We start from the raw sequence: 21,829 nt of genomic DNA, 5'->3' as shown, positions 1-21,829 counted from the left end.
GTTACCCATAAATTACACTGTATATCCGCTTCTGTGTGCCCAATTTCTATCTGTTTTAACAAACTCCTGTATCATTCTTAGTTCTCTGCACGTAGTTCTGTGCAACAAAATCTAGCAATTCCATCTGCCATAACCATCACTGACACTTAGTTATTTGACTATACAGTACTGTGTGATAATACTTCAGAGAATTCTACAGCTGCTGTAACCATCACTGACACTTAGTTATTTGACTATACAATACTGTGTGATAATACTTTAGAGAATTCTACAGCTGCTGTAACCATCACTGACACTTAGTTATTTGACTATACAATACTGTGTGATAATACTTCAGAGAATTCTACAGCTGCTGTAACCATCACTGACACTTAGTCATTTGACTATACAGTACTGTGTGATAATACTTTAGAGAATTCTACAGCTGCTGTAACCATCACTGACACCACCATACCAGGGTGGCCAAACTTGCTTAACGTAAGAGCGTGTGTTTGTGTGTTTTCTTATGGCAAAGTCACATCAGGTTATCTGCTGAGCCCAGCGAGGAGAATCGAACCCTTGATTTTAGCGTTGTAAATTCGTATACATACCGCTGTACTAGCGAGGGGCAAACGTAATAGCCACATACGACAAACTTCAGATGTTTGAGAGCCACAAGACATTAACAAATATCACACACACACGGTTTTATTGTGATATGCACATTTTTTTACATATATTTTATATAAATATCAATAAATACATGTATGTAATAATATTTATTAATGTATGTATTTTTTAAACTGTTAATTTGTATTAGTTTCAATAATCACAAAGGACACATATATACACCAAATGTTTTCAAAATCCTGGCTGATTATTGTTTTAACTATGTTGAGTGTATTTAATACGGTAATAAACTACGGAAACATCTAAAACATATATGGAAATTTGCATTTCATTGACATAAAATGAGACTGCCAAAAATAGAAATAAAAGGGATAAAAACAGATATTTTTAATGATATTCATTTGTCTTAGTAAATATCTGGTCAAAACATGAAGGAAGATATGTAAAACAATAAAATTAGAGATATTTTAATCAGATACCACCTTACAATATTTTAGTCTTATTATAATATTTTTTATGACACAAACAGACATTAGTACAATTATCAGGCTATTTACTGCTAGTAGAGGTCTTGCTAGTTTCCCTCTTGGTTGTGAGCCATTGAAATTCCGGCTGATATATTATCAAGGCTGTACGAATTAACTCCGTCAGGTGTTGATTTTTAAGGATTGCACGATACTTCGATTTCACAAACTTCATTACAGAGTACAGTGATTCACAGCAGTATGTTGTGCTGAAAATTGAGATGAGTCACACACTGATTTTCTTCAGTTCAGGATATTTTATTTCTGGAACTTGCTTCCAGAACTCAGTTGTAAAATGGGATTTATGGATCATCTTTAGACCCAAGTCCTCCTGTAGTTCTATTAGTTCCATTTCCACAGCAAATGATTCTGTAACCAGAGGTTCGAGAATTGGACATTTATCATTGATCACATCAACCATGAATGGATTTACAAGAAAGGCGAAGGAGGAAGTCTTCAGCTTCTGCAAATTCTCAAACCTGTCTAGGAAATTATGAAGCAGACCTTGTACTTTATCTTTGTATTCTTCCAGTTTGTGATCTTTTATTTCAATGTCAGGGAATGTATGTACTCTCCTTTTGAGATTAGGAAAGTAACTGAGGTTCCTTGACAATATGTCTCTTTGAAAAAGTATTATTTTATTCTGAAAGCTGAAAATTGTAGTAAGGTCAGAAACTATCTTATTCTTCTTCTGGAGTGCCAAGTTGAGAGTTTGGAAATGATTCGTTATATCAGTAAGGAAGATTAGATCTTCCATCCATTCATCATTTTCCAGTTGAGGATGGAATCTTTTCTCTTCTTTAAGAAAAGTAATGGTAGGCTTCAACAGGTCCGTAAACCTATTTAAGACATTGCTGGTTGACAGTCACCTCACAGTGCAGTAGAAAGAGGCATCACTGGGTTTATCTTTAAGCTCCAGTTCTTCAATAAAACCTTTGAACTGTCGGTGGGTCTTCCCATTTAAGCGCATGAAGTTGACAATTTCAAGAAGAAATTTCATAACATCTTCGTAATTGAAGTATCTGGTTGACAGGTGTTCATGATGAATAATGCACTGGACAAGTTGGGATCACTTTTCTTGGGTGCAATTAATCTTGCTTTTTTCCCCACCATTGCAGGTGCTTTATCTGTTGCAATATTGACGAGTTCATCCCGTGGAATATCAGTATTTGTTAAGGTACTGTCAAGCGGATGTTTAATGCCAACACTACGAGTTGTTTCTTTTAGTATCACTCAATCCAACATCTCTTCTTTTACAGTTACATCAGAGGAAACATAACGAACAAATACCGCCAATTGTGGGTTGTCTTGTATGTTGTAGATTCGTCAAGGTCTAAGCTGAATGCAAGGGAATTCTTTAAAACATTTTGCATTTCGCCTGCAACATCAGCACTGATCTGAGAAATACGTCTCTCTGTAGTATGGCGTGAAACTGGTGTTTGTGATATTAGTCGCTGAAGTTTTGTGTTATTTGGATCTAACACTGCAACAGCTTCAGCTATATTCTTCTTCACAAAGTCACCATCAGAATTTGGATATTTAACATGAGCAATATTCCATGATATAACAAAACTAGCTTCAGTCGTTGTATCAAATTCTTTACTGAATGTTGTCAACAGTACCTGCTGACTACTTAGTGATGATTTTAACACAGGTAACTGGATTAGTGATCCAGTACAATTCCTCTGTAATCCTTGCTGATCCGAAATTTCTTTAACCACTGACTCAAATCTAGAATTAAAATTAAGATTTAAATTCTTAAATATACTTACCCACCATGAGCATTAAACTTACGTTTTAATCCAGTGGACTCCCAGTTTATATCCGGTAAATAATTATGATGCCTGCATTTTTTTTTATTTACCTTTTATATTAATTATGATGCTAAAAGGAGCTCAGCCAACATATTTCCGCGAGGCGCACATTATATGTCAAAGAGCCGCATGTGGCTCGTGAGCCACGGTTTGGCCACACCTGGATTATACAATACTGTGTGATAATACTTTGGAGAATTCTACAGCTGCTGTAACCTATCAGTAACATTTAGTTCTCTGAACGTTCTGTATGACAATACACTGAGACTTCTACAGCTGGCATGTGGTCAGGGCGCTCAACAGGCAGTCAGAGAGTCGCGGGTTCAAATCCCCACCACACCAGACATGCTCGCCATTTCAGCCGTGGGGACATCATTATGTGACGGTCAATCCCACTAATCGTTGGTAAAAGAGTAGCCCACAAGTTGGCGGTAGGTAGTAATGACTAGCTGCCTTTCCTCTAGACTTTCACTCTTAAATTAGGAACAGCTAGTGCAGATAGCCCTCGTGTAGCTTTGCGCGACAATTTAAAACAATCAAACAATCATAGTCAGTTATTAATATATCATAAATAAATACATAACACGTTTAATATATATCCGAATTTGTAAACAACTGAAACTTAATAAGAATGTATTAACCCCAATATTACTTAAGTACGTAATAAAAAGACAAATAGTTTATATTTATGTGCTTTCTCTGTCTCTAGACTTTTATCCTTTTATATCGATATTTTAATCTCTAAACCCTCAAAATATGAATGAAACTACTATTACTGTACAAATTTTCATAAATAACTTGTATATAATGTCAGTATTTTACTGTAATATCCAAAACATGTACGCTACTGCCGGTACTGTACAATACCTGTTTTTCGTACGTGCTGAGAATATATTGTAGTCTCCAAAACCTGAATGACACTAAACAATATATTATAACATTATTATTTATATGCGCTAGTCTGCAATATATGCTTTTTATATGCAGATTAATTTTTTTTGTAGCCTCTGAAACATACACATTTTGTCCCTGAACCTTTAAAGAAAGGGGATACTTGTACAAATAGGCATAAGTTTCATCCACTATATATGTAATTTCGAATAGTTCGTGATGAATTATAATTATGGGACATAGTAGTACAGTACGTGATAATCTTTTCTGTCCTTGTCCTGTGTGTTTAGAAGCCCGCACAGAGTATATGGGGTACAGTAGCTGACCAATAACTTCAGGTTTACACAAACATATTTATTTTATGCGTTCTTGTAGATACTTTTAATTATTTGTAAAATAATTTCAGAACATAAAATTTCAGGGTCGTGACTATAGGATGTCTTATTGCAGAGTCTATACTGAATGTATTTTTTTTCTTCTCATATGACTCTCTTGGTTGCAAATATTAATAATCGCGGCTAATATGGAATAACACTTACTACAATACAAAAAGGCACTTTGTAGGTCACGTAGGTCTCACGATGAGACGTTATGGTGAGTGAGAAGCAATATCCTGGAACCAGAGCTTTCAGTGATAAAAGTATTGTCCGGGTTACTCGACGCTATCATGACCCTTCTCTGCCTTATGCTCCAGGTCATGATAGCGTCAAGTATCCTAAACATCTCCAGACTAGAGTGTCTTCTATAGGTCACCATGGTGCTAGTTAACAAGCCTAGGTGTTGCAGTAGTTTGTTCTGAATACCCCATATGTTTGCGGTGAAAACACGAGCAACGCTATTATTACTTTACAGTTTTTGCTGTAAATACTCAGTATGATCATACTCGTATTTACAGTAAAATGCTCTGTATGGTCATATTAATATTTAGTGCAAAATATTCAGTATGATCACTCTAAAATTTACTGTAACCCTCAAAAAACGAGCTGCACTTTTTGATTGTTCCAGTATTCTAGTATAAATACCGTTATGTGCTAATGTATCAGTGTAATACCCAACATGGATAACACTACCCCTTCTTTTCAACCGTCTGATACAAATGCCTTCAATTAAATGCTAATATGTAACATTCACACGTTGAAAGAGCGAGGTTAGGCACTTACAATGTTTGAGATATTGTGTATTTATAGCGGTTCTAGTTTTTTAGAAGTTGAATCTCTAAACATTAATTTTGTGCACCACATGACTGCATTCGTATTAATTATGAATCCATGTATCTTAATTATGACGTTATCTGATTATTATACAGTACATTCTAGGAAATAAATGCTTAGCTTACATTGTTGTTGCTAGTAAAAATGATCTCTCGTTAGTATATGTAAAGTCCCGGCATGGCCAGGTGGGTTAAGGCGTTCGACTCGTAATCTGAGGTTCGCGGGTTCAAATCCCAATCGTACCGAACATGCTCGCCCTTTCAGCCGTGGGAGCGTTATATTATGTGACAGTCAATCTCACTATTCGTTGGCAAAAGAGTAGCTTAAGAGTTGGCGATGGGTGGTGATGACTAGCTACCATTCCTCGAGTCTTACACTGATAAATTAGGGACGACAAGCGAAATTCAAAAACAACAGCAAAAAAAAAACATTTATGTAGTGTCGTTTTTAAAAATATATTTTATCAGTTCGTTGATGTTGTCAGTATCATACAAGTTTTCAGAAAAAGATATTGGATGCTATGAAAATTCTTAATAATCTGCAAAAATTAAATCCAAAATCCAAGAAAGAAAGATTCGTATTAGTATCTCTAAGAAAATCAAACCACATAAATTAATACATTCAGTACGTTATATGGTAAGATTATACTTTACTAGTTAATTAGCTATGATATCAAACAGTAAAAGAAATACGTGGAAGAACGTTGTTACGGTTATAAAATAAATGGTTTTGGTTTGAATTTCGCGCAAAGCTACACAAGGGCTATCTACACTAGCCGTCCCTAATTTAGCAGTGTAAGACTAGAGGGAAGGCAGCTTGTCATCACCACCCACCGCCAACTCTTGGGCAACTCTTTTACCAACGAATAGTGGATTGATCGTCTCATTATAACCCCCACGGCTGAAAGGGGAGCATGTTTGGTGTGACGGGGATTCGAACCCGTGATGTTCAGATTACGAGTAGTGAGCCGGGCCGTGAAATAAATGAGGGAAAATGTATTGAACATGAATGATCTCCTAATGTTAATCCTTTTACGACTGAAATGCAAGTAAAACTCTTAAAATTATGAATTAATTTAAATAACAATTTCATTTTACACAAATACATTTATTGAATATAAAAGCAAATAAGTCACAAGATAACTTCACTGAAGTACATTTTTATTATAAGTTAACTGTGAGATTAATTATCACGTAACTTAGCAGTAGGCAGAAGTTGTTGGTTTTTCAAATTTGTTTGTTTGTTATTAACTACAAACTACACAATGTGTTACCTGTACTATGACTGCCACAGGTATCGGTATCCGTTTCATTTTGTTTTTATATATAGTTATGTCTTCTGACGTATCTTTGAGCCATTGGGAGCCATTTCATAGAATTAGGATAAAATTGGTATTTTATTGGTTTCTGTTTTTTAATATTTAAATTAAACGGACGAAATTTGAAACATGTTCTTTTCCTTAACACAACAAAATTGACAACAATCTATCAATACTTGTATTGCGGAGTTTTAATGTACCAGGCCAACAAAAGAGCACGTGACACAAAGAAATCCACTCGAGCAGTAGAGATGTATCATGACAGCAGCACTTTTTATCGCTGAATGTTTAAACTATATAGCCTCGTCAGCTAAAACAGTGCGTGTTAAACACAATACAAGTGGCTGTTTCGAAGACCCCTGAGGCTGTTAGGAAACATTAAACGTGTCGCAGTACTAAATACGATACGACAGTAGTTTAACCCAGTAGACAGTTCTGAGGTCTTTCGACCATCCTTCTGTTGTCTGATGAACGTATATCATTTTCTTTTAATTTACTGGTTTAGGTTTATTTGTTTTCAAGTATAGCCACATTGGGCTATTCCTGTATCCATCGCAGGAAATCGAACCCCGGATTTTAGTGTTGTTAAGTACGTAAACTCGCCGCTAACCCATTTTAGTGGAGGGCACTCGTTTAGTACAACATATAACTACGCTGCTTTGAAGTATATATATTGTGATTTCTCTGTGATTAACAGTGGTTGTCATTATAGTGTCATCGTCTGGACTTAACAAGGGTAATAACTGGTCCATGTGTACTAAATGGTTGATAAAGTCCCAATGTGTTATGTTCCGTTGTTATTACCAACGTTTATTGTATCGTATCGAGTATGTTTGTTTTTTATATAACTTTCTCTGTATTGATGTTGACCGTGTGGTTATTGTTGTTGATAACAAACTTACAAATGAACTTAGTAGGTGACAAAGAATTATTGCAAAAATTCTGTAACCCTACCACAAAGAAATAAATGTAAAGTCTCGTATGTTAAACCGTGGCATATTGTTTAATTAATTTATTAAGTTCAACTGACTCGTAATGTGTGCTGTGTGTTTTGAACAAGCGTGATTTCTATAAGTTTTGAAACATCGTTAAGAATCGCGATATTTATCTTACATTTTATATTTCTATTAACAACACAAGTCACTACGTACTGAGATTTTTGTTATGAAATAAAAGTGTTTTTCTGACAAGTATATAATATAATAATAATTTTCCTACACAGGTTAAGACCAATAATAATTTTCCTACACAGGTTAAGACCAATAATAATTTTCCTACACAGGTTAAGACCAATAATAATTTTCCTACACAGGTTAAGACCAATAATAATTTTCCTACACAGGTTAAGACCAATAATAATTTTCCTACACAGGTTAAGACCAATAATAATTTTCCTACACAGGTTAAGACCAATAATAATTTTCCTACACAGGTTAAGACCAATAATAATTTTCCTACACAGGTTAAGACCAATAATAATTTTCCTACACAGGTTAAGACCAATAATAATTTTCCTACACAGGTTAAGACCAATAATAATTTTCCTACACAGGTTAAGACCAATAATAATTTTCCTACACAGGTTAAGACCAATAATAATTTTCCTACACAGGTTAAGACCAATAATAATTTTCCTACACAGGTTAAGACCAAGAAAAATGATTTATTACGTGTATAGGTCAAAAAAAGAAAATGACAAAATGGAGGCATAAAAAAGCCACAAAAAATTAGGTTCCAAGGAATCGGTTCAGTGAAAACCATAACGGTTTATAAAAGGAAAACGTCATCCTTTGACTGACGAAGCACTGAGGTTAGGGTTAGCTAGAAGTCTGAGGACAGTGAGAACTGTGTGTGTCGTGTCATCATCTGCTGTTACACGTGATAGCTTGAAATGAACTAGATTGATTAGAATCCTTAATATTACTTAGAAGAAGTAACTGTATCATGAGGAGAATAAACCAGGCACACAACGTAAGAGATTGATTTTTAGTAACGTTAAACTTTAATATTTAAGTGATACTGCTTTAAAAATTTTTTTTTGTCCTACGGTTTACCATGAAAACAAAAGCTCGTATTTCCTTTGCGCCATCAATGTGCAACTTGGTCTTATTTTACAGACCCAACATGGCAGGTGGTTAAGGGCACTCGACTTGTAATTTGAAGATCGCGGATTCGAATCCTTGTCACACCAAACATGCTCGCCCTTTCAGCCTTGGGGGTGTAATACTGTGACGGTCAATCCCACTATTCGTTGGTAAAAGAGTAGCCAAAGAGTTGGTGGTGGATGGTGATGACCAGCTACCTTCCCTGTTTTATTAGGAACGACTAGCCCACATAGCCCTCGTGTAGCTTTGCGCGAAATCCAAAGCAAATATACTTTGCGTCACGGGAAACATAAACTAATACCTATTATTATTTAATCCTACAATACATTGTAATAATAACATCTACCAACAAGTTGATAAAATTATTTAATAAAAGTTGCACAATATAATAACTAGTGTAAATTATGAGTAACTAGCAAAACCGCAAAACAGTCTCCCAAGGACACTCTGCCATAAGTTATCAGTTTAATGTCCACGCTGGTCGGGGTTCTCGGCCTTTATCCAAAGAACATCTGACAAGGTTGGGTCTTGTATGTATAAGACAAAAGAATTTGTAAGCATAATGAAAAATCTTTGATACATACTATATTTTTCAACATGTTTGTGTCTTATATAGTCGAGTCAGGCGTAAAGCTACACGATGGACTATCTGTCCTAAATGGGTATTTAAACCCGGTTTATAGCATGGTCAGTCCACAGACATGCCGCTGGAGGCCAGGACTAGAGGAAAAGCAACTAGTCAACGCTACTCATTGTCTACTTTAATCTAATGGAGAAATTTGACCGCCATTCTTATAACGCACTCACGGCTACAAAATGCGTTTTGTTGTTGTTTTTAAAGTCTTGGCAAGCCACAGAATCTTCAGTCCATATTCCGGCAAGCTAACCACTGGGTCGTTCTTGGTGCAACTATAATACTATAATATTTTTTAAAAGTTTTTTTTTTTTTGTACTTAGGACCATTTATTGTGGTGGCTTTTTTGAAGGCTTAGAAATCCAGAATAACTTGTGAATTACATTATTTTTATTATTTCTATCTGCTGCAAGTTCTGTTAGAATTATATTATGCTGTGTGATAATTTCGTTTATATTGGCTTTTGCATAACCTGCAGGTTCCTGTGTTTGAAGATTGTAACCGAATTCCTTACAAAATTTAATACTGTAGTAATATTGTAAATCTTTAACATATAGGGTTATCAGTTGATTTATCTACTTTTTTGTGAAATATTCGTCAAATAAAGATTTTATAATTCTTTTTTGATGAATTATTTATGTGACACTAGTAGGCGCAAAGTTGATCGTGAAACTCATTCTGTGGTTAACCACTGTTTGTTGGTAATTAAGCACAAAGCTACACAATGGACTATTTGTGCTCTGCCCTCCACGGGTATCAAAACCTGGTTTTTAGCGATGTAAGTCCGCAGATGTGCCGCTTAGGGGCATAGTTAATCATAAATATTTATTCTACTCGTTCAATCCATAATGAAATATGATTAGGATTTATTTTTCGTCTCAACTACAAGTTGATGTTAGAAGTTTAACCGGATTCTTCAAAACGTTTTCAGTGTGTTTCTAGTTAATTATCCGATATCCACAAAACTTAGTTCTCTTACTTATGAAACGTCTTGAATCTTCATTTTGAATAATGTTGAGATTTCTAGCAAAGTAATATTGAGTGAATGTACAAATGTATGGATAGCTGATAAAATCTGAATCTGAGGAAATAATGTTGTTCAGGTCGTCATCTCAAACCTTGTCGTTATTAAATATTATGCTTTCGATATATGTTCGAAATTTAATATTACAGGTTGGAAATATTAATAGCTATAGAGACTTATACCGAATAACATATTCTAGATTAGTGAGTTATGTGCTTTTATCGACAAAAGGAACAACGAAGGATGATTTATCTTGACGTTTGTCGGTTGCTTCGGGTTACTTTGGAAGGACTGCTGATAAATGACACACTATAGTTAATTTGAATTGATTGTCAAACAATGTGGAATTTAAATTCAGATTGGTTTGAATAATTGTGAGGCTTTTCACAGCAAGATCTCGTATAGCGACATCAGCGATAAACTTAGTTGACATAGATTTCGCCGAAGAGTATTAGGTCGGTTGATTTATAACGTATGGATTGGTGAGATAAATCACGAAATATCGCTGAAATTAACTATTGCTTTTGAATTGTCGCGCAAAAAGTTACGCAAGGGCTATCTGCGTTTCCCGCCCCTGACTTGGTAGTGTAAGTCTAGACTCTAGAGGGAAGGCAGCTAGTCATCACCACCCACCATCACCAACTCTTGGGCTACTGTTTTACCAACAAAGAGTGGTAAAAGGCTAAAAGGGCGAGTATGTTTTGGCGTGATTGGGATTCGAACCAGCGATTCTCAGATTACGAGTCGAGAGCCTTTATCTACTGACCATTCTGAGTCTGCTGAATTCAACTAAACAAATTAAGTTCAAGAGACGAAGTACACTACCGGACAGGATGTGTAATGCATACTTGCTTTCTAGACACTGTTCGTCCACCTTCTATTGGATTCATGAATTGATCAACTGTTGCTGTTTTTTCCTCAAATTGTTTCATTCTCAGCAAACTCAAATGAGGCCCTATGTGGTACTTTTTAAATCTAATTTTTCTTACTCGAATAAGAATAGCTGTTTTATCCAAAGGAAATAGCAATACTAATGCGACTGGTCATTCTTATTTTACATACGAGATACCATACACTCAATATATTATTTTTCACACCAGTCAAGAGCACTGCTGTCATCTATGTTATTGCACACTCCTATGTGCAAGTATCACCTCTAAAAAAAAACAACAAAGGAGCAAAATCAGTTTGAATGAAATCAACTTTATAGATTTTCTATATCTTATGTTATGTAAAAACTGCACACATTAATTTTCTTTCCTTCCTCTATATCAGGTTTATCAAGAATGTTATACGTTGTATTAAGGTCTAAATAGCAAAACAATGAAATAAAAACCAAGACAAAATGCATGCATATACACACATATACAATACTTTTTAAGTTAGAAAATATATAGCTTCACAACTCGTTCAAAGTTGGCTCGAGTCTCAGCTTCTCCCTCGTTTTAACCCTGTGGTTTTACAGTTAGCCATTGTGGCCTTCACTATGACCCGATATTTTATTAAAATGCTCTTACTGTCCTCAAGGTTAGCCTGCAATCAGTAATTTCTTTCTTACGTTGTGATTGGGGGGGAGGGGGCGTTTCCTTCCAATACTGCTGGTCTTCCTCTTGACTGTAGAATTCCCTAGCTTTGATTCACGTGGCAGCTATCTCTTGAGAGTTTGTCTTTTAATTTTGCGCAAAGCTACTCGAGGGCTATCTGGCTAGCCGTCCTTAGTTTAGCAATGTAAGACTAGAGGGAAGGCAGCTAGTCATCACCACCCACCGCCAACTCTTGGGCTACTCTTTTACCAACGAATAGTGGGATTGACCGTTACATTATAACGCCACCACGGCTGAAAGGGCGAGCATGTTTGGTGCGACCGGGATTCGAACCCGCGACCCTCGGATTACGAGTCGAACGCCTTAACACATTTAGCCACGCCGGGCCGTCTCTTGTTAGTGCTGTGTATATGTGAGAACTGCTCTAGCATGTGTTGGTTATTAACACCATACGTGCCAACAGACTGAGTGATTAGAACCACAATAACAACTGGCATCATCTAGGGGACCGATGTCAATCCAAATTTCCCGAATCCTGTGAACTCTCAAGAGGATTTAAACTCCAGAAAGGTTTTATCAAGTTTGTGGATGTACTTTGCCCCTAAAATGTTGTCATACACCTTTTCAACTCATCCAAATTCGGCACGAGTCTCATCCCCCCCCCCCTCGTATTACCCCAGCAGTAGATCCTCGATCGTGGCTGTAGTCTTACAATTAGCCAATGTGGTCTTCATTATGTCCCGATATTTTACTAATATGGATTAGTCGTGATGTTTCACAATTCAATCTGACGATTCACAAGCAGTACTCATTTCATTTTGGCCTAATCACAGGTTCCTCCTTGAGCTTTATTAAGAGGAGCAGCATGAACAGTTGCTGTTCCACTTGGAGATTTGGCTTTTCAGAGTTCCATGAAATATTTATTGTTTTAATTATCTTCATCGTTAAAATATCCAGTGGACGCTTGACTTCTACAATACATTCTGTTGTCAATGGAGGAGGTTGAGCCTTCCAACAAATACACTAAGCTCCACCATGTCATCTAGCAATACATCTTCGTTTATAGGCTCAGTCATGGTAAAGGTCAGGCTGGTTTTTAGAATACAATGTTCAGCAGTATAATCACCTCCAATGCAGTGGGAAAACTCCTAGGCATACTGGTCATCATCAAAGAAGTGATCTATAATACATGTCAGATAATCTGGGAAATTGGCAACGATGGAGGATAACCATTGGCTTATAGAATATAAAGAATGTGAGAGTAGTCTAGAATCTGATAATAAGTTGCAAAAGACCACACTGAAAAACAATTTCATGTGTATTTCAAATAGTCAAAAGTTTGACTGCTTAGCTTAAAACAGTTATGAATATTTGGTTACAACCATAACCTGCTCTAAAATCGTTTAGAAATGGTCGTAACTTTGTACCTTGATCAAAATATTTTTATGTGATTTGCATGTAAGCATGTCTTATTATGCCTACAGAAGATGCATCCGTGATGCATTTGGACTTCCTAATACCTAAGCTTCATTAGATATCTGTAAGATCAATATCTGTAACTGTGCTGCATTCTATTGTCCCTACTTGACAACAGACAACAAAGTTTACTTTCTAATCCAACCTCACTACTGTTCTTGCTGTCTGTTTACCGTATGTATGGAACTCAGTTCTGGTAGGAAGAAATGGGGTCAAGACCGTAAAACTGATTCCCATATACAAGAGGCTGACCAGGTCAGGTGATACCAGCCCCTGCCTTCGAACATTAGAATCCACTAGTGTTTACATTGTTTATCTTAGTGGTCTTCTTCGGCTTACAAGTTGAACACTATTTTAACGTGACCTACACATTTTCACTCAGGTGACTCTTACTTTCTGTTGTCCCTAATACACTTACAACTGTGTTTTAATGCTGCAACTTGTAATGAAGCTCCTTAAATAGAATGTTTAGCATGACTGTGTGCTTATTAAAAATATTTCAGTATAAATGAATGAAAAGATATTTTCACAACAAAACAAAACACGGAATGCACTATGTTTATGTTCATTATGATATATAAGCTACTGTATGTAAGTTTTACAAACTGCTTTTAGTTTCATACAATTATAAATACTTCAGTTTGATTTTAATGAAATATTTTGCACTAATTATTGTTAAAACATTGGATAAAAATGTGTTTCCTCTGAGACATAGCATGTGGTACTTTGTTACATTTACCTCTTCCATGAAAATTCACTATATGTCGATGTCAAAACTAAAACATTCGACATAAGTTAATTATCGCATTTGACTTCGCATCAAAACTCTTAATATCCTAGAACAAATTCTTTGCTTCCCCCACTTGTTGCTTAATGCTGTGTCGTTTATATAATTGGCTCAATCATGTTATACAATACTTGTGAATGAATTTATGTAATGTTCATATGTGTATAAGATACCACACAATATTTAGTTTTATAAATATATTGTCATATACATATAGTAGAATTACACATTGTCACATACTGCACCAGCTCATAACAGACTGCCTATGATAACCGTTTTTTATATTACCTTCCTTATCAAAGTCTCAGTATCAATTGTTCTGTAATGTGCTACTATTTCAGACCCATCAAACTTGACTCATTTTCGGTTCAGAGATGATAAAATAATCATTTGTAGAACAACAAAATAAGAATTTTAGCTAAACTTTTTGTCAGCCAAGATTAATACTAGTGCTTTTACTACAAAATGTCAACTTACAATCTGTGCATGTAGAGTGTAAATAAGAAATAATTTCGCGAGTTCCGGATAGTATGCTGTTTGGATTTCGCGAGTTCCGGATAGTATGCTGTTTGGATTTCTTGCCATTTAATTAGATCAGTTAGTGATTTTCTAAGAAACTGCAAGATATTTCACATCAGAAAATCACAAAGCCCTTGCAGTCACCGATTTTTCAACCATATAATCATAACATCTTATGTTATGAAGTAAATGAAGTGGAGATAGTAAAATGTAGTACTTGCATTATTTTACAAAATACCATATGATAGATAAAAACATGAGAATTGCACATTACCTTTCAACTATGCTTTTAAACTTCTAGCTGTTACCTCCAGTTGTGCAAGCTAAGCATTACATCCACTAGCTTCAGCGTATTTAGTTTTGGTTATGAAATAAAAATCCAGTAATGTAATATATGCATTGTACTTTGAAACTCACTTTGATAGCTTGGAAAACTAGACTACTTACTTTCAGTCAGTAATCTTACAATCACGAACTGTCTCGACTCTCGAGTGACAATTGTATAGCGTAGTATATATATATACCTTGGTATACCATCTGATAGTTTTGAAAGCAAGAAATGCCACTTCATTTCAGTAACTGGTTTCTTAGCCTAATGACTGTTCTAGCTCTTGGTAATTGTTTAGTCCCACTCATACTGATCAGAGGCCTGATTTAACTTCATTGTTTCCTCAACTGGCTCATCATGTACAATTCATCTCTTTTTCCTCAACAGATGAGTCGTAATGAGTTGAGACAAAATTCACATCCTCTTCCAACTTATGTATCTCAACCTCACATCATCTCAGTGTATGACATGTGACACGTGGATTTTATTCATGCTCTTTTGCAGACCTCATGTTCACTGTAATTTGTACATTAATAGACCAATCTATCAGATGAGTGCTGCTTGATCCAAGCTGCTTCTAATGCTGCTAATATGTACTACTGTCAGGCCCAGTTACAACAATAGTATGACTTTTCTTCTGAAGTCATTTCTTAACATTTCTTCCATCAGTGAGTGACCTATTCAAACTGTTGACAGACAAACTCGTGCACATTTACACATTTATCAGTACATACCTTATCCTCATCATGTATTTCTGTGAACACTGTGAAACACCTACTCATCAGGAGGAACCACACGTCGCGCTAACAAGGAGTGTAATTTTCCTCCTGAACATGAGTATGTTTGGCAAACAGCCTGTTTATTTCTCTCTATTCATTTGCTCTGTATGCCATCATAACGGCAGGTGTCATCTCAGCTGATTCAGTCTGGTAAGCGATCACTTGTAGTTTTTATTACCTGTTCTGACAAAGTGAGCATCTTCATCTTATCTAACAATTTACTCAACTCAAAGAACAGTCGGATGTTGAAATCAATTCTCTGCTCAATGTGGATCTTTCCAGTGCTTCCGACTACGATATCCAATGCTTCATCAACACATCAACTATGGATTGTGATCGTGTATCGACTAGTGGATAATCCTTGGTCTTGGTCCACTTCTTGAAACAGTAGACTGCGATAACCATGTACCAGTGACCTCACCCACTCTTTGACTCTGGAAGGCAATATTTTGAGATATCCTTCTGAAGCAAGTTTAACAACTTTCTATTGAAGCGTACTCCTTCTTGTAACAATAATTTCTCTAGATAGCACACGCCATAGAAACACCAATGCTGAACATTTTACTCAAACATGGCCGAAAGAACTGCTGTTGGTTGATAGCACAATTATTTGTAATATTTGATACCTTTTACTGTTTATGCTATATAAAGTTTCAAGAATTTCTTGTCATAGATGTTTGAGGACTATCAGCTACAGTACATAGTACAGAACATCTTACTGAACTCATAACTAACTGTCCATGTACAACAGCTGAAGTAAATCCATGTTCTGTGTTCTCTATTTGTGAGAGCCGAGCTTTACTTTGCTGCATGGCAAAGAGTGTTCAAGCTAGATCTTGGCTCTTCAGTTGCTCTTTCCAGCACTTGGAAGTGTTAATAGTGGCATCTGTTCCGCTTATAGAATCTCACATTATATAGTTTAACATCGCTTCTGTGACACTAACCTAACAACCAATTTTCAAGGTAATTTTATTGGTAAAGATCAATAAGCAAGCATTAAAAACATTATGTTCTTAAATTCATTGTTATTTCAACCATATTTTGGAAATAGTGGAATCTTCTTATGTTGAAATAATGTTTGTTTTACATACTATTACATACTACCATCATGTGTAACATGCTTGCAAAACTTTTATTGAATGTTTCTTGTAAATATATTAAAATCCTCAAGAAAACAACACAGCCTTTTAAACAGGAATTAAAATAAATTAAATACTTATTAAAACTATACACACCGGATTTTAATAATTGCCCCCAGTGGCACAGCAGTATATCTACAAACATATACTGGAAGGAACCGGATTTCAGTACCTGTAGTGTGTAGAGCACAAATATCCCTTTCTGTAGCTTTGTGCTTAAATACAAAACAAATTGAAAAATAATTATTATTCCTTGAAGTACCCGTACGGAGGAGAAGACAATGAGACTTCAGGATAGTAACAAAGGAGGATCATATCTTAATGTCACGTCCGGTGAACTCTAAGAAAATGTGTCAAGTTTGGTAACAATAAATCCAACAATTCGTCAGAAGTAATTCAACAAAGAACTAGATAAAGTAAACAAGTAAAATGGTGTGTGACATGTGTTTTGGAGGGAAAGGCTTTAACTGACCATTGTTAAAGAGGAACACATAAATAACTAAAAGATATCGTAAATAAAATGTTCGGTTAACAAAACCTAATGAAAATATTACTTTTAGATAGGATATTTTTCATTGATGATATGAAGGAACTTCAGTTTATTTGGAATATAAAACACGGTAAAAGGTTTTCTTGTTTTGAATATTCTGGGAGCCGTATTTTGATGACAAGTACTATAGGAAATACCACTGCGGTCAGAAGAATTTAAGCGCTTATAAACAGGGAGGTGGGTAAAGCTTGTCTAAAATGCTGGGGGAATTGATGATCGAGTTTACGGACTGGATTGTCCATCCAAAATATATTTTGTTAAATCTGCTGTACTGGAAATAGTAGACGAAGAATTCTCATGTACAAATGTAATGTCTTCTAACATGGAATACGGAAATAAGACCATTTTGTGTGTATGGTGTCTTTTATTGTTGTTTTGAATTAAGCACAAAGCTACACAATGGGCTATCTGTGCTGTGCCCACCACGGGCATCGAAACTCGGATTTTAGCGTTGTAAGTCCGGAGACATACCGCTGAGCCACTGGGGAGTGGTGTCTTTGTAACAGCTGGGCAGCTTTGGCAATTATTTTTATTATTCTGATTTCAAATTGTTGTCTTGTTGCTACGATAGTACTAAGAAATATTTCAAGTTTTTGTTAAATTTCTAAGAGCCTTATCTCCTTGTGGGACAGTGGTAAATTTGCGGGCTCTCAACGTTAAGTTTGATACTACTAGGTGGACAAGAGCGTAGATAGTCCATTGTATAACTTTCCGCTAAAGATCAAAACAACAACAATAATAGCTAACAAACCAAACGAGTTGTAATGGATATTTCAACGTTTGTGGAGTCATTCATAGGTAAATTTGTAACGGATTTATTGAGGGGTGGTATGTTATTATCAAAGAGATTCCATCAGTTTGACTTTTTATCTTGGGTTGGATAGCGTTAATGTCTATCTGTGTGTGTTTGTTTGTTTTGAATTTCGCGCAAAGCTGTGCGAGGGCTATCTGCGCTAGCAGTCCCTAATTTAGCAGTGTAAAACTGGAGGGAAGGCAGTTAGTCATCACCATTCATCACCAACACTTGCGGTAATCTTTTACCAGCAAATAGAGGGATTGACCGTCACATTATGAAAGGGAGAGCATGTTTTGTATGATGGGAATTAGAACCCGCGACTTTTGGATAACGAATCGAGTGCTTTAACCACCTGGCCATGCCGGGGCCCATGTTTTAAGTAAATATGCATATTCTTCACGAAATTAATCAGAAACTTATTTAAATTGTTTTAAACTCTTTTTTTTTTTGCGTCAATTAAGATCAAACCTCACCTCTGGTGACTCTACGGTAAGTCTGAGAACTTGTAACATTAAGAACCGGTAACAGCACAAATAACCAATTGTGTAACTTTGTGCTTCGTAACGAACAGGCAAAAAAAATAAGAAACCTCTTCGTAGATCAACCTACTTAACAGCTATTTCTATGTTTAAAATATCTTTTAACAAAAGTCGATGAAACATTTCCCCTCGCAAGGAAACACGTTGCAGTCAGTATTAATTGTCTATTTTTTACAATTGTATGCTGAATTATACGTATTAGCGTCGGTATGTATATGTATATATTTATGTGTGTATTTAGTTATCTAAATCATTTTGACAAATAAAAATTTGTATTTATATTTATATATGTATTTATTCATAATTATTCATTCTTAAATCCAATTTGTGTAGTTCCAGTAATCATATAATATGTCTTAATTTCTACCAAAAGAATGCAATGTATTTTAGGGCAATTTTATTATAATAAAAAGAAATGTTTTATTAATATTTATTTTCAACATTTTAACAAACTTGCTTCGCGGATCTGCAATTACAAGACTTTTTACTCACTTAACTTATTTGAAACGAGTGTTATATACTTATCCGAAACGTTGGAAATGTTTATTTTACAATTAGACACGCGTATTAACTTGTTTATCTGTATTTTTTATTGTGATTTTGTCTCTTTTGAAGATAGATATTGATAATAACATACACCCCTATTGTTTAGAAGAGAAAAGGATAATACGAATCATAACTTGTCATCAGTCTTTAATTTGATATTTCTTACTGTTTAGTTTCTTGTGTATGTGTCTGAACGTTTGCTTGATGAAATGCATGGTTAAAAATCGTTAAAACAGAGAGAATGGTAGACCTTTTTTCTCTTGTTGTTGTTGTTGTTGAACCACATACCAAAACAGAAACTAACTCGGATATTTGTTTTCGGATGACAAACACTACATTTGCTGTCAAACAAAAACTAATTGTATTAATCCTGCACATTTCTTGTTGTATGTCTTCTTATTCAAGAGTTTCTACAAACAAGTATATGTTTTGTTTCACTGGTCTAGGCCTGTAGAGCTCAGTGTTGTTGATTTTTATGAGAAGACGACCAGCATATGTAGAGAATCAAAATGTAGTTTGTATAGCACTTAAATAAAGAAGAGGCGTGAAACAGACTGTTGTAAGTGGCGAAAAATTAAACTTACTGCTGCAGTGTACATCATTTGTAATCGCGGTATACACACAGTTAGTATATATACAATATGTTATCATGGAACGCTATAAAAATAGCCATATATACCGTATTTGGTTTGCTCTCAGTTTCTTTGTTATATTATATCCTTAATTAGTGGGAATACTATAAGTTCTATATATATGCATAATAAATTATTATATAAACACATGACAAAACACTACGATCGTTACGTTTTCTGTTTTTCTTGTGTTTTTTATTCGCAGATTGAAATTTTTGTGCCTTTTATAATATGTATATTTATAGACGAGGTTTATTCTCTAGAGTTTTTGTCAGACTGTTACTTTATTATGATACGATACCTTCATAAAATAAGTATGTATCATAAATGTGTAAGACGAGAATACGTCCGTATGTTTTGATTTAAGTATATTTTTACCTACAGCTCATCATCAGCTGATCTTGGTTCGCGCCGTGGAGTCTTCAGTCGCCGCCATTATGGATCTGTGGAGATGGTGGGTGATTATTATCTAGTGATTTAAAAGTATTTGTGAAGTTATTTTTTTTATTAAAATATGTGGTATTTCAGGGGCGAAATGTTTGTTTCAAAAGTTGGGGAGTCGGACATTCCGTGAGACTCTGATATGAAACAGGGTATTCTATAAATAAAAAAACAAATAAAAGTGTATTCGTTCGTTAATATTCTTCCCTTTTAATCTTATATTAATACAAAATATTCATTGAATATAAATTACATCAATATTTTAAAATTTTCAACAGAGCCAGTTTGCCATATTACACTTTGCATAGTGTTAGCTTAGTTGTAAACGCAACTTATGAAAAAGTAATAACTCTTACACCAGTGATACTTAGGGTTACTTGGGGAAATCAAATTGCTAACTTAATTATTTATACAATATAAACTTTAGTTGAAAATGTTACTCTTTGGTAAAAACCAGGAATGAAACATGTTATTGTTAATATGTTAATACAAATAAATATTGTGCAAAATATGTTTAATATATACCATAAGAGAGTGGTACAGATAATATATTGTGTAACACCATATCACAAAAATAATATTTATGTGAGTTGAAGAAAATGAATTAATACACATTTATTTCGCCTGTTGTAAAAACTTATGTGTGTTGGTTCCTCATTTCCTTCAACTTATATAAATATTATTTTTGTGATATGAAGTTACCTAATATGGCAATATCAAGGATGGTTCCCTTGTTGCAAAAATTCCTTTTTTTGGTATACAAACAAAATTAACGTAATTAACAGTGTAAGACAACAACAACAAAATTCAGTACCGTAACTGTATTTGTCTTAAGAAGAAAACACAATACAATGCAATTCTGACAAGGTATTTCGTTTTCTTTCGCCATAGTTTAACCTACTGTATATTTAAATTTCAAGTCGTCTCTGCCAACCAGTAGACAACAAGAACTTCCATGTTTTTATAAAAGAAAAATCCTAACATATTCCTGCACTGGACAGTTGCAGCAATAAATTGCTGACAGAGAGTTTTATTTTCCACGTGATCAAGTTTTTTTTGATAAAAGTAGCAAATGGCTACATCTTTCAGGCAACATTATTTCACAGATTTACGAAACCGGGTCTTAAGCCTTCTAAGAGCAGTGAAACTCCTTTCCGCTTCAGTAAAATAGACAGGAACAAGTAACTAACAGTAACATCACAATGGTTTCAACCTGTTCAAGGAGGCCACGAACCTCGTGTAATATGCCCCACAAAATTTTTACAGCTTTGGTACTGAAATCGTAAACGTATTTTGAGATGAATGTGGTTAACTACACATCTAATGGTTTCCTAGTCAGCGCTGTCAGTCTCTCCAGTCCTCTCTGACCGAAGAGCTCTCTAAACAGCACATCTACAATGTCTAGTATATTGTAGTACTTAGCAACGTAGTACCTCAAAGGAAATGTTGGTACATTTACAAAAGCCTCACCAGCAAATCATTTAGGTGTTTTCTTACATGTGCCATTTAAATTGGTTGGATTTTCAAGGAGTTGATTGATTCTGTTCCTTCACAATAAGCTTTGCTAAAGCTTTATGCTGTTCTTTCTTCTTGAAGAGAGGTTTTGACACAACCAAACCACTG

General features: G+C 35.1%; 1 protein-coding gene across 2 annotated transcripts in view; it reads left to right on the top strand.

Moving 5' to 3' along the window:
- Positions 1 to 21,829, top strand: part of LOC143230847 (GTPase-activating Rap/Ran-GAP domain-like protein 3) — a 390,350-nt gene that overhangs the window by 251,377 nt on the left and 117,144 nt on the right. For both annotated transcript variants that reach the window (XM_076465094.1, XM_076465093.1), the window contains one exon: positions 20,150 to 20,219. In XM_076465094.1, coding sequence (XP_076321209.1) covers positions 20,150 to 20,219 — 70 coding nt within the window. The remainder of the gene's footprint in view (positions 1 to 20,149; positions 20,220 to 21,829) is intronic.

Source organism: Tachypleus tridentatus, chromosome 10, assembly GCF_004210375.1.
Source record: "Tachypleus tridentatus isolate NWPU-2018 chromosome 10, ASM421037v1, whole genome shotgun sequence".
Classification (NCBI taxonomy): Eukaryota; Metazoa; Arthropoda; class Merostomata; order Xiphosura; family Limulidae; genus Tachypleus; species Tachypleus tridentatus.
The sequence above is the reverse complement of the archived record's forward strand: the minus strand, read 5'-3'. Positions and strand labels throughout refer to the sequence as shown.